Genomic DNA, 13,983 nt, shown 5'->3' with positions numbered 1-13,983 from the left:
AGTCACAGGTGATTGCTTTAATACAAGAAGCATTTGCACATTTAGCCAATGGATAACACAACAAATCTGCATTCCGTACTTCTCATGAGAAAGGAGAGGAAAGGTGAGACATTTGAGATACGTTGAGAACAAAAACACATCTATAAACGGATCAAATATTTTTATAGGACATTTGTGAACCTTATAGTATAAGGTCCAGGAGAACAAAATGGAATGGAATTCAGCCTAGTGGAAGTGATTCTCAAAATAACCACTGTACAGTAAGTATTAGTGCAATAATTGGGGGAAACTATATTCCTTAAATATATCAATTTCTTGACATATATATTAGTTAACATGTTTTCAAATGACTGTTTTCAGTACAACCTTGAAGCAAATTGCAAAATGATAACTTAGTGAAGACAATCTCAAACAATTTAGACATTGTTTTACTGAGCAGAAAAGTTTTGTTTGGTGAGCAAAGTCATTTCTTCACTACACAGTCTTTCCTATAGAAAGCATGTAAACAATAAAATCACAAATGTTAAATTTCTCCAACTTTATTTTTCAAATCCCAATGCAGAAAAAATGGGGGGGGGGTGTTTGTTTTCTTATAACAGCAAAATATGGGTGGGGCCGGAATACATAAGGGGTCATAAACTGATTTTGTGCAAATTCCAAGTTAAGCTAAAATGGAAGACAACAAATTTCCACCAAGAACATCAGAAATAGTTTTTAAGTCCTGGACTTCATTGATAAGAAACTAGAGCAAGAGTGGGTTCCAAATATTTTACTACCACTCTCTGATTATGGCTTATTTTGTGGGCTTGGGTTGAGGATCATGTGATGATGGGCATGGCTTTGTGGTCATGTGATCAGGTGTGAGTGGTTTGGCAGTCATGTGACTGGGCGGGATTGGCTTTGTGGTCATGTGACTGGGTGGGAGTTGCCGGGTGATCATGTGACTGGGTGGGCATGGCCAACTTGGCCTCACTCACATCAAGGGTTAGAGTTAGGATGCCTGGCCTCTCCTCGCCTCAAAGGCCTCAAGGAGATACAATTTCCCTGTCTATTTACTACTATTGAACATCCAAAATATGCTATTTAATTTTATGTATATACAGTATATGTATGCCATATGTGTACATACATATTCTATTTATATATATGTATGCCATATGTGTACATACATATTATGGGCACGCAAAAAGGCACCAAAAAAGATACATTATCTACTATATATACTGTATGTGTATGTACACAGAGAGAGAGAGACAGACAGAGAGAGAGAGAGCTCTTCTAAAACTACACATTCAACCTCAATTACTGCATTTGGAAAAACACACCCAGAGTCCACGTTCTGCTACACATTTAATGATAACTTCTGTACATTAGAACATCACACATGGCTTCAAATGTTCTTCCCTAGCTTGCACGTTAGAGCCAGGAAATGTCATTCACCACATTGAGTAAAATGTGGTGAAACTCACTTAACAACACTCTTGCTTAGCAACCAAAATTTTGGGCTAAATTGTGATCATAAGTAAAGGGCCATTTCTGCCTTTCTCTGCAGGGCAGCCTTGTCCTAGTCTTTCTCCTTTCTGCCAATTTTCCTCTGTTAGAGGCACCAAAATGATCCAGACAATGTAAGGTTTCCTGCTGTGGCACAGGATTGGACTAGATGACCTCTGAGATATCTTCCAGCCCTAAACTGCTGTGCTGTTTCAAAGTGTCTTTTGAAGCCATGTCTAGTGGCAGGGTTTGTGGCGCTTCCTTCCTCTTCTTCCTTTCTCTCTCTCTCTCTCTCTCTCTTCTCTCCCTTACTTCCTCCCTCTTTATTTTTCTTTCTCTTGCTCTTACTTTTTCTTTCTTTCTCTCTGTCTATCTCTCTCTCTCTCACACACACACACACACCTCCTTTTTCTTCCTTTCTCTCTTTCTCTCTCTCTCTCACACACACATATACACATATTTCCTCTCTTTCTCTTTCTCTCTCTCATCAGAACAGCAGAAGTGGGAGTAGGAAGAAAGTGCACATCTGCAGGACCTGAGGCCGCTGTTCCAGACATCAAAAAGCTTCCCGTGAGTTGCTCCAAGCCTTCACTCGTACCTCAGTGCCATTTTTGGGTGCCCAGCTTACCAGGCCTCCCGCGAAGCCACAATGGAGGCATCCTTCCCCAGTCAGACTTTCCAGATGAGACTTGGAGGAAAGCACAGCTCATGGCTACTACATTCCACTGCACTGCCAGAAGTATCCCAGCAAAAACAGTGAAAGGGAAGAAACAGCCAGTGGAGAGCACACAGAGCTGTCCCTTCTTCGCAACAGTTGAGGACCTCTTTTGCTTGGAGCTCCAAGCTGCAGGGAGGAGTGGCGGCTACAATGCTGGCAGCTTCAGGGGCTCCTTTCCTTAGTGGTTCGTTGTAGGTAGGGTGCTCCGCGCCTTTTGATCTTTCTCAGGTGCGGCGAAAAGTGACCCTGTGAAAGGACCGAGTCTGCTTATCTCGCCCCTGGTTTGCTTCCTTCCTGCACATCTGCAGTGCTGAAAACTCAGCTACTGCATATGCACAGAAGATATCTGTGACCATGGAGGTCGGGATCCGTTCCAGTGTGAGGATGAAAGAGCTCACCGTGTCTGCCGGAACTCCTCCGGTTCCTGCTTTCCTGATGTGGTGAGCTCTTTCATCCTCACACTAGAGCAGACCCCAACCTCCTACCGAGAGCGGCCGAGGACAGGAACCAGGCAAACACTCCAGTGCAGTGACTGTGGCGTGCTGTCTTGCCGTAAAGCTTAAGGGTCTGTAGAATGGGTCTGGGTGTTTAGGTCAGGCCAGGGTCAGTATTGCATAGAACTGAGTTAATTATATTAGTCCGGCCCTCTAAAACCATCCCAATTTCTCATGCGGCCCCATGGCAAAATTAATTGCCCACCCCTGGTTTAGGAACTCTCAAGGAGACAAACAATCAAGCAGAAAATAATATCCTAATCAAGGAATTGCCAAGGAGAAAACTCCATCCCTATGAATATTGATAGGGCAATCTACTGAATATAAATCTGTAGGAATAAATGCCACTTTCATTAGCACTATGGAAAGATAATCAGATATTCCCATAACTGCAAATATCAAAACATGCAGAAAATTCCTTGTGACATTCTATGGAAATGAAAGCTGGACTTTGATTAGGCAGAATGGAAAATATATTTTTGAACTCTGGCTTGGAGAAGACCTCTAAGAATACCACTGATAGTCAAGGAAACAAACAGACAAAAAATGAATCTTAGAACAAACCAACCCAGAGTTCTCAGAGGCACAAAAACCAGGTTCAAATTACCTTGACTGGGATAATTACATGAAGACCACGTCCATAATGTTACGAAAAATATATGGACAGAATTACAGTGGACAAATCCAACAGAGAATGCACTATTGGAAGGCCTGACAGGTTAGGTTAGAACCATTGGACCATGGGTAGGCAAAGTTAGCTGTTCTATGACTTGTGGACTTCAACTCCCAGAATTCCTGAGACAATCATGCTAGCTCAAGAATTCTGGGAGTTGAAGTCCACATGTCAAAGAAGAGCCAACTTTGCCTACCCCTGGGTTAAACAAACCCAGAAGTGTATGTATCAGGTTGCTAGGATTCAATGCCAACCTAATGGCAGATAATCTCTTACCAAAGCCAGCTGAGCCAGGGCATGTCTCTAAATTAAATGTAACAAAATACACAGCTACAGCTGTTGGCTCTAAAACCACTATTCAATGAAACTATGGAAGATATAGGAAATATACTTTATCTATCTGTGAACACTGAAAATGAAGAAATGCTTTGGATTTCAGTTTAGATTCATATTAACTCTAGTGTCTTGTTAAAGCAGACATGTTTTATAGACCGACATGCAATTTAGAAAAAAATATCTGCTTTCATGAATAGCAGGGACATTTTCAAACACTAATAATGTGTAGCATAATCCTATACTTCGGAGTCTTCGGAGAGGGGCAGCATACAAATCTAATATATTATTATTATTATTATTATTATTATTATTATTATTATTATTATTATTATTATTTCAGTACAACACAGCAAACGAGATCACTATGCTGGATTTCGTATTTCATCACCAGTCGGGTGCTTCCCAAGCACCTAGGTCTGCGTGCTGTAGCGGCGAATTATGTTTGCCGATCCCAATAAAGCGGCCTTTTGCAATTGACAGATGGAGATTTTGTCAATTCCGATGGTTTTCAAATGTCCGCTGAGATCCTTTGGCACTGTGCCCAGCGTGCCAAGTACCACTGGGACCACTTTCACTGGCTTATGCCAGTCGTTGCAGCTTGAATTTTAGATCTTCGTATTTCGCTAATTTCTCTAGCTGCTTCTCCTCAATTCTGCTGTCTCCTGGGATTGCGATGTCGATGATCCATACTTTCTTTTTCTCCACGATCACAATGTCTGTTGTTGTTGTTGTTGTTGTTGTTGTTATTATTATCATTATTATTATACATGTCTACTCAGAGCCTAATGAAGTCATTTCTAGCTGAGTAGGCTTAAGTGAACAGTGTTACATGAAATGAAATACAGTAATCAAACATGATTTTGGAAAATACCAAGGATTCTGTTTTTCAGATTTCTTTAGGTAACCTTCACCTTGTTTCTCTGAGGATGTGGACAGAAATCCTGGAAAAGCAATAATCAACCCTCTGTGTGCCTCAGCCTTCTCTGACCTCAAGGATAAAATCACTGTAGTTGAGTCTCCACATGAGGTAAGATAACTGCTCCATGAAACTGAAGCAGACCATTGAGATCATTAAAATCATTTGGATCCCCTGCCTTGAATAACTGCAGTCTTGTTAAATGTGATGTATGAGCAGGTATGATAGTGAAGCTCTAGGCTTTAAGAGGTCTAACAGCATTAGATATCTTCTGGATGACAAATGGGACATGGACTGAGACCACAACCCTTTCATTATCTGGCCCCTTCAACAAATATAGGGTCAGCTACAGTAACAGGAGCTCTCAGCATGGAGATGGTGGATATTTTTCATTTCTATCTGACAAAATTCATGTTGGACTCCTAACATAATTCAGGCAAAACAAAATTGCTTTCACTAAGGGAATAATCTAATATGAATTTGGATTTGCTGCATTGTCTAGTTTTGATACATTATAATTCCCTAAAAGAGCAGGTCTAGAGTGAGAAGTATTAGTTAAATGCACGTAATATTAGTAGCAAGAACATTTATTCCCTAAATTTAGCTAGTTTGCCCCCCATAGCTTTTCATGATGAAGTTAGATTATTGTCCTAGTTATTAATGATCTAATAACTTCTGGATTACGCTGCTATAATAGACTCTGCAAGCACTCACCTTGCAACAATGCATAATGCTGCAACCAAAGTACTGGTACTAATTCACGTCAAACCTCCAGAATATGTGATAGCGATCTTGTTTGACCTGCACAGCCTGCCAGTTGGCTTGTGAACTCAATTTAACATTCTGGTTTAACCTCTAATGATCTTAAAAGTTTGGGCTAGGAGTAATTTATTTGTCTGCTATTGCTTTTATTTCTTGCTGCAATCATATGCAGACGCTTGGTGGATCACAATACAGGAAGAAAAAACAAAAACTTAAAACACAAAAATATACATCACAGATAACATCCCAAAGCTGGAGATAACTAGGATCAAAAACAAATGAACTACTCATAGAAGACTATTTCAGAGGACAGGGAAAGAAGTACCTTAGGGCCTTGGTGTCCTAGAAACATCCAAAAATGAGGATAACTAGTTGCTTATCCCAGGATAATCAAAGGGGTTGGTCCTATCAACCCTGAAGATCCAAGCCACAAAGGCTTTATCAAATGATTGTTTTTTTTACATTTCACTGGGAATTTGAAATGTGATTTAGATTATATTATTAGTTTATTGCAAGAGATTATATAATTGATGGATTGGTATGAAGGTATATGTCATGTATGTTTATGCAATGTGAAGAAAAATAAAAAACTTTTTAAAAAATTGAAGAATTTCCAGGTAGTTTTTAAAGGCATCATATTACAATAATCTATATACATGGCAATGGACCTGGGCTCTTATGAGCTTATCCTCTTCCCTACATTCCTGTTATTTCACTAGAAGCCAATATTCACATCTTATCCCAACGAGTAACACTTCAAATTAGAACCTTTGTGTATAGCAATAGCACTTATACTTATTTTACAGTATTTTACAGCCCTCTCTAAGTGGTTTACAGCAGTGTTCCCCAACCTTGGCAACTTGAAGATATTTGGACTTCAACTCCCAGAATTCCCCAGCCAGCATTCGCTGGCTGGGGAATTCTGGGAGTTGAAGTCCAGATATCTTTAAGTTGTCAAGGTTGGGAAACACTGGTTTACAGAGTCAGCATATTAGCCCCAACAATTTGGGTCCTCATTTTACCAACCACAGAAGGATGGAAGGCTGAGTCAAACTTGACCCTGATGAGATTTGAACTGCCAAATTGCAAGCAGCCAGTAGGCAGCAGAAGTAGCCTGTAGTACTGCACTCTAACCACTGCATCACTGGGGCTCATAACATTTGATTCATGGAATGCCTTCAGATGTGTTTTAAATTTGGTTTTTAAAAAACAGATAAGCAAGAGTACTCAGTAAGACATTGCTTGATATTATTCTCTGTACAGTGGTTGATGTTTATAACCTTGTTTTCTCAGATTACCTATGTAATAATCTCTCATGGTTGCCTCAAAAAAAAAAAAACCCAACAAGAACCAACCAACCAGGAGCCTATTTTGCTGTGCATTTTATATTCTCCTTTCACTGTTATCTAAAGAATGGCAAGATACTGTATTTTTACACGATTAAGAAATTAGTTGTAGGAAATAGGCTTAACTCAGCAATTATTGACATTAAATAAAAAGAATATTGTTTCTTAATGCAATTCTTGCAAACAAGACTTTAGCAAGTGATTCGGAAATGCCATCCTTTGTTAATATATTATCTGAATGAGCCCTTGCAGGTGTGCTAACTGCCTTGTTTGTAAACATACATTTTTTAAATGTCAATGTGGATTCCAGTTGCTTTAATAATTTCCAGAAAAACAAACTACATATGGGAACAGGATACATCTGTGAAAAGAAGAGAAAAAGCACCTTCCTTTTTAAACAGGAAAGCAGGCTGTCTCAGTGATGGATATTCAGATAATGGGAAATTAAAAACAGGGCAATGAAGATGCTTTGGTTGGGATGTTCAAGTTCTGACTTCAAATCCTTGCCAAGACAATTTAGCTTAATACATACTATTTTTCACAAATTGCCACAAATTATCATGTTGTTTTGTTTTGTTTGATTTGTTTTGCTTTAGCACAATCTGTAAAACCAGCCAAATCATTGTTAAGGTAAACCTAACCTTAAACAATAGCATTCTTTTTGTGGCCTTTGCAATTACAGGCTTCAGAATAGTTTAGGAGTTTTTTAAAAGAATGCTTTTCAAATTAACTAGTTTTATTATGACAAAAACAATAGCTCAGCAGAAAGAAAAAAGTTAAGTATTCATACAAGTACACATTGTGTCAAACAAAACAGTGTTATGTACTCACAAATTCAATAATGTTTGCAAGACTAGAAAGCAAGTTTAGGTTTGCAGTCGGATATTTGAAAATATTATAATTGTTTATTTTAATAGGTGAGGTTACACAAAAGGCAAATAGGGTGTGTACATATGTACACAGACTGTTATATCCAGTGGCTTGCATCTGTCAGCCAGTGTGAGAGCAAGAAAGCATGATTTTAGTTTTATTTTGGCCAAATAGTCAAAAACAACAATGTCAAATTTATTAATTAGTTGTATAACCAGCTTTCACAAAATATTCCTAATTAGGAAACTAAATAATAACATACTGACTAATACAGAATTATAATTAAACTAGAAACAATTAAATATTATCACAAAAGAGCAGAAAGATCTAAAGCTCCCCATTATAGAGGAGATTACATCTGGAAAATGAGGCAAAAAAATCCATTAAGAGAAGGCTCCCAAGAAATATTCCTCCAAGATTAAAATGACATTGAAGTCACAACTGGATTACATGGAATAAAATTCCATGGAATATTACAGAGGACAGAAAAACATAGGACAGAAAAAGAAACAAAACTTATGAGCAAGTCTATTTCTAAGTAAAATCATGTTCACAGCAAAAAAAAAAAAGAGTTCTACAGACCTTCTTGAATAGAGTTAATTAGCATAATAGGCTACCTGTTCCTAGCTGGACCTGAAACTTGGATTTGGTTTGTATTTAATTCCTGTTGACAAAGTTTTAGGGTGAATCATAGAGCTGCATTTTGTATATCAGTTCATTTGCACTGATGCTCTATAAAGGAAATGCCCTCTCTGTATAATTAAATTCAGACAATGTAGCCTGGTTCTGTGTCAGAGAAATGTAAAAAAATTGACTAATGTGATGCTGAGCTTTATCTAATTTAATATATTTTATTCTAGTTTCCAACTTTCCATCCTCCCCTCCTTTTCCCCCTTTTAAATAAAAATCACCATTCTGTTTTATTCTGTTTTGTTGTTACTGTTGTAGTTGATTGGATCATAACTGTCATAATTTCAACAAATCCTAATAGAGTTTCAGCAAGTATTAAACTCAATATAAGTTAACACAGCTTTATCTTCTCATAGTATTCTACAAACCCTAGCACTTTTACTGCAGTTATCCAATTACAGGTGGCATTTTAGTCTATTGATTGTCAAATTGCTTTTAGTTTTATAGGTCTCAATTATATTTTAATCTCTGTACTGTTAATTTTAAGTTAATAATTTGGCTTTATTTTATTCTATTATTTTTTCTTAATTTTTACTTAGGACTGTTATGTAAACATATTTATGCCGGTCTATAATCAAAACAATTAAATGAAATCAATTGTAATTATAATTAAAGAGTGCAGTTCATAAGTTTAGTGTTGTATCTTAACAGAGATCTTTTGATGACTGGCTCAAACAAAAATCTTCTAGGAGTGCCCTTCAAGTATGTACATATAGGTATTTCTACTTACTTTTCCTCATGTCATTCTTCCCACCACTTCCCACACTTGTTCATTTTAAAATCAGCAAACTATTTCAAATTATTTTTTAAAATCAGCAAACACAATCATGGGCCAAGTTAAAAATTTAAAACTAAAGTTTATATCATAGCTGCAATTCTTAATTTATTAACCCATAGTAAAGTTTAACTGAACTCAGTAGGTTATTCTTCTGGCCAGACTTGTCTATGATTATTTTTCACCTTTTATCATTTGGACGTACATAATATAAAAAAATATATTAGAAGAAATTAAAAAAAACAGACAATTTTTTCCCCCCTATCCTTATTTTATTTATAGTCCAACTCTCATTCAGGAGCTCAAGGTGACACATATTTTACACTCCCCATTTTTCCCCATAGCAGGCTTCTGAGGCAGATTGGATTGAGACAATATGACTCTGCCAAAGAGCTCAAATTAATTTCTTTGGTTGAGGGTGGACTAGCACCTGAATCTCTCCATTCCTAGACTGATGTTTTCAGTGCTCCACACATTGGCTCTAAAGTTATAGTATTAACTTGTACTTTTCTATTCTCTTGCCTCTCCCTTCTTTGTTCAAACCCCAAGATATTTAACAAATACATAATAGAAACAAAGAATTTTGAGGGCTTCAGGATTCTTTACTGGGTTTTAGTTATGGACTTATATTCCACCTGTTTATGTTTTCCTTAATATTGCAAGTTCTGCCTATGCTTCTATTTGACATGTATGTTTATTCATTTTTCACTATACAGGTAATCCTCAATTTACAACCATTTGTTCAGCAACTGTTTGGATTTACAACAGCACTGAAAATATGATTCACAGCCACTTCTTCCATTTATAACCACTGCAGCATCTCTATGTTCCCATTATCAAAATTTGAGTGCTCTGCAATCTGCATATATTTATGATGGTTGCAGCCTCCTGGGTCATGGGATCACCATCTGGGGCCTTTTCCATGGCTTCCAACAAGCAAAATCAATGAGGAAAGCCAGGTTTGCTTAATGACAGGTTGATTCACTCAACTGTGAGGTGACTGAGTCACTTAACAACAGTAGAGAAAAAAAAGATGATAAAATTAGTCATGATTCACTTAAGCCTTGTTTCAGCAACACATTCTGATCCCAATTGTGGTCATAAGTTGAGGACTACTTACAAAGCTACCACAAAATCCTTTCAACAGAAAAGTATTCAATGTATTCAGCTGCAAGTAAATATTTCCCAAGTATAGTCTTATTGGGGAAAATATATCTAACAACACTATGGAAACTGTTTTAATTTCTCTCATCTATTGCCCAAGTTTGAAAATACATGGACTTGTGTAAAAATCAAGATAGATATTAAATGCCTCTTGAAAACACAACCTGTTCTATGAGATTGCAAGCATTGCTTATCGCTTTTGAAACTGTTCTTAAACATAGTGAAACCTGATCTTAAAAAAAATAGAGAAGAAGTGACCTGGCATCAGGTGCACAGGGAAAGCAAAAAAAATATAAAATCAATCAGCTTCCTTAAGGAAAGGATATTCTTTTGTTAATAACCCTAACCACCCATAAATTTAAGACAGAATTACTCCAGTGCAGGGAAATTAAAAGTGAGATTTTGAAATTAATAATTCTCTCTGCATTACTTCACTGTAACTGCTTTTCAGAATGGTAACTAAATTTAAGCATTTGTAAAGTGTAGAGAATTACACTACTACTTGTATTTTGAACCAAGAGTTCTACAAGGTAAGTAGTTCTCTATGTTCCAGATTCACATTTCAAACTTTTTAGACACAAAACTAGATGGTGATTTTTAAGTAACCAGTTCTCACTCCTCAAATACAAAGTAGAGGCCTTTCTTTAGCAACCAGCACTTTAGACTTCCAATCTGCTTCTATAGTGCGTGGGATGTTTCTGAAGTTGTAACAGCTGTTGTACTTGCCAAGACTGTTCTCAGTGACTCTGCTAGGTTTTGCCTGTAGGCTACTAGTTATTATTTGATAATTTTTCTGCCTGATAATAACTCTATGCACCTGACATCATCCTGAGGCTCTAACAATTTTTGTTCTCCATGCTTCCAAGGAGAAAAAATAGAAAGTATTAGATTGTTTAGAATAAATAATGGAGCTCAAGGCAGCTTACATGGGAATATCATTAATGTGTTCCCATGAGAACAACACTAAGGAGTAGATTAGGCTGAGACATACAGTAGCAACTGGCCTAAAATCAACCAGCAGATTTCTCTGGTTGAGAACTTGAACCTGTGTTTTCCCAGTTCTAGAACATTTTGACCATTTTCTACTCTCTGAAAGATCCAAGGTAGCTCAACAAAATATAGATAAAATAAATGTCATCAGCGCAGTTCCATGATCCAGAGAGAGGCAAAGACTTGAGTTTCAATACTACCAGTGTTGTGATTGCTATTTTGGTGAGTCCTGTGGCTTTCTATCAATTGCACAGCATTACTAAAAAGGCTACCTTACCGATTTTTTCACGCATCTTCTTCTAACGGGTTCTCCCACCTATGGTCAGGTGGATACTGTTCTTAGGCCTAAAATCCTGAAAGCTCTGAATGAAAGTCAGGGAGCTTTAAGGGCTGAACTTCAGAAGAGCCATAAGGGATGGAGGGCTCCAACGATTTGTTTGGGGGGGGGGGGCTTGCCAGTGTAGCAGGTAGTAAACTGGAGATTCCTGCCAAGGCAAAGGGTTGCCAACTTGCCATACCCAGCACTGGTTTGGGTGCCTGTCAATCAAGGCTTAGCCATCTCTCCTGAACCAAAGAAGCAGGGTTTCTGAACCATCGCCAGCTGTTCTCCAATGGGTCCCCCAATGCAATACCCCAGAGTGGTGGGGAAAAGAGATCCTGTTGCGACCCCAACCAAAAGTATCCCCTCGCCGACTGCTTCTGATAAAATATCCTGGTCCACCAGCTTTCCTCCAAAACCCCCTCAAAAGGCCTTTCCTACCACCACCCTGTCTCCACCTGCCCCGGGCGCCTCTGTTGTAAAGCAGCGACCTGGGCCGGGCTTATTATTATTATTATTATTATTATTATTATTATTATTATTATTATTATTATTATTTTTGCATGCAAGCCGCTCACCTGGGTCTTAGTGGTGAGCTGGATCACAGCCTTCCTGAAGTTGAGCTTGGAGTCGGCGTTCCCCATCCTGCAGCACCACCAGGATCCGGGTCCGCTTTCCCTTCCCGGCTCCCGCCTTGCTCTCTTCTCCTCCGCTCGCTAGCCGGCGGTCTCTCCCTACGGCGGTAGCAGTGCCTTCCTTTTCCCCTCCTCTGCCGCCGCCGCCCGTCCCGCTAATCTCCCTCGTCCTCGCCCCCTTTGCCGGACGCGGTGGGCTCCATCCGCGCTGCTCCCGTCCACCTGCTCCCTGCAGGCTGGCTGGTCTCCTCCCGCTTGTCAAAGGCAGCTGAGGCTATTCCCGGCGCTGAGCCCGCCTTTCCTGAGCGTCAGAGGCGCGGCTCCGCCTCGCTTTCCCTCAGTTACACGACAGCCGTCCCCGTCCCCCCCTTCGCTTCGGAGAGCCGTCGACTGGTTCCTCCCTGCTGGCTGGTTCGGTCCCGCTGGGTCGAGCTCGTTTTTCCTCCACCTTCCCCACCGGCGAAGGTGTCTCTTCCTCCCCGACCCCCACCCCTTCTCTCCTCAACGCCGGATGAAAATCCCGCTGCCGCCGCATCCGAATCCTCCCCCCCCCCCCGTCTCTGGATCGGCCTGTCGCTTTCCCCCTCCCTGCCTTGCCTCTCTGTAGCTCCAGTCAGTGGGAAATCCGTGTTTAAAAGCGAGTCAGCTCAGGTCGGCAGGAGGGGGGGGAAAGGCCGTTCTACAAGGTCCCTTCTTTTCCACGTTTTTCTTGGCTGCTTGCCCTTAAAATAGATTTTTAGGTATTTCCTCCTTTTAGGCACACTTGTTTCGTACTTTTAATCACGCTCCATGATCAGAGGCCTTCGGAAATTTTTTAAAATTTCATTTTCATTTTCATTTCATTTAAAATTTCATTCATTTATTTATTTATTATTGGATTTATAATTGGGCGGCATATAAATCAATGAAATATATATAATATATATAATAGATACTATAGATAGATAGATTAGATAGAGAGAGAGAGACAGACAGACAGACAGACAGGTAATGCTCATTTATTAAGGTTTCATATCCCATCCCATCCCCCTACTCTCATTCTTCCCAACCACCATCAGGCTGTGAGGTAGGTAGAATTGGGCTGAGAGAAGGGGACGAACCCAAAGTGATCTTGCAATGTTAGGATTGGCTTTGAAGCTAGGTATCTGCAGGGCTAGTCCAAACCCCTTCGTCTTGATTGTTTTTTTAAAAAATAATAATAATTTGATACCTTTCTATTCATACTCACTCCATAAAGTTTATCCAGAGTGGGTCTATGATAGGAACTTGGTAATTTACAAGAGTTTCTCACACATACACAAAAAAACATTTTTTGTATTTGTCAGTAACAATACCGTATGGCAATAAGATAACTCAGTATGCCTGCCTTAATTGTGTTCAAAATTTGCCAAGGGAGACAGCTTCCCCACTGTACCTCAGAGGAAGCCAAGTCTGTAAAATGATCCCTCACTTCCTTTCATTAGCCTCTCCTGACATTATTTATTTATTGCTTCATGCCTTATCCCTCCCTCCCAGCAACACAATATTCAATGAGGACACTTTAAAACCTTATTCTCTTTATAATTCACTCTCCATGTGTTTATGCATAATCGGGGTTCTTAACATGAAGTTAAGTTTTTCCCCTTTTAAATGTTTAAAATGCTAGTTATTAAAGATCATATTTTTAAGTGTAAACATATACAGTATTAGCAACTTGGTTGCAGTACTAATTACATTAATTGAATGAAGTGCAATTAATGGAGCTTTCTTTGTGTGTGTATGTATGTGTGTATGTGTATATGTGTATACATACACATATATACAT

At 39.0% G+C, this 13,983-nt stretch overlaps 1 protein-coding gene across 2 annotated transcripts in view; it reads right to left on the bottom strand.

The window, feature by feature from the left end:
* The window catches only part of HID1 (HID1 domain containing), a 67,045-nt gene extending 54,378 nt beyond the window's left edge, over nucleotides 1-12,667 (bottom strand). Inside the window, exon 1 of one of the 2 annotated variants that reach the window (XM_070739962.1) lies at nucleotides 12,123-12,667. In XM_070739962.1, the coding sequence (XP_070596063.1) occupies nucleotides 12,123-12,188 (66 nt within the window). In that variant the 5' untranslated portion in view covers nucleotides 12,189-12,667. The remainder of the gene's footprint in view (nucleotides 1-12,122) is intronic. The other variant, XM_070739963.1, reaches the window with a different exon arrangement.
* Between the last annotated feature and the right edge of the window lie 1,316 nt (nucleotides 12,668-13,983).

This window comes from Erythrolamprus reginae, chromosome 2 (genome assembly GCF_031021105.1).
Source record: "Erythrolamprus reginae isolate rEryReg1 chromosome 2, rEryReg1.hap1, whole genome shotgun sequence".
NCBI lineage: Eukaryota > Metazoa > Chordata > Lepidosauria > Squamata > Dipsadidae > Erythrolamprus > Erythrolamprus reginae.
This window is presented reverse-complemented; position numbering and strand designations above follow the sequence as displayed.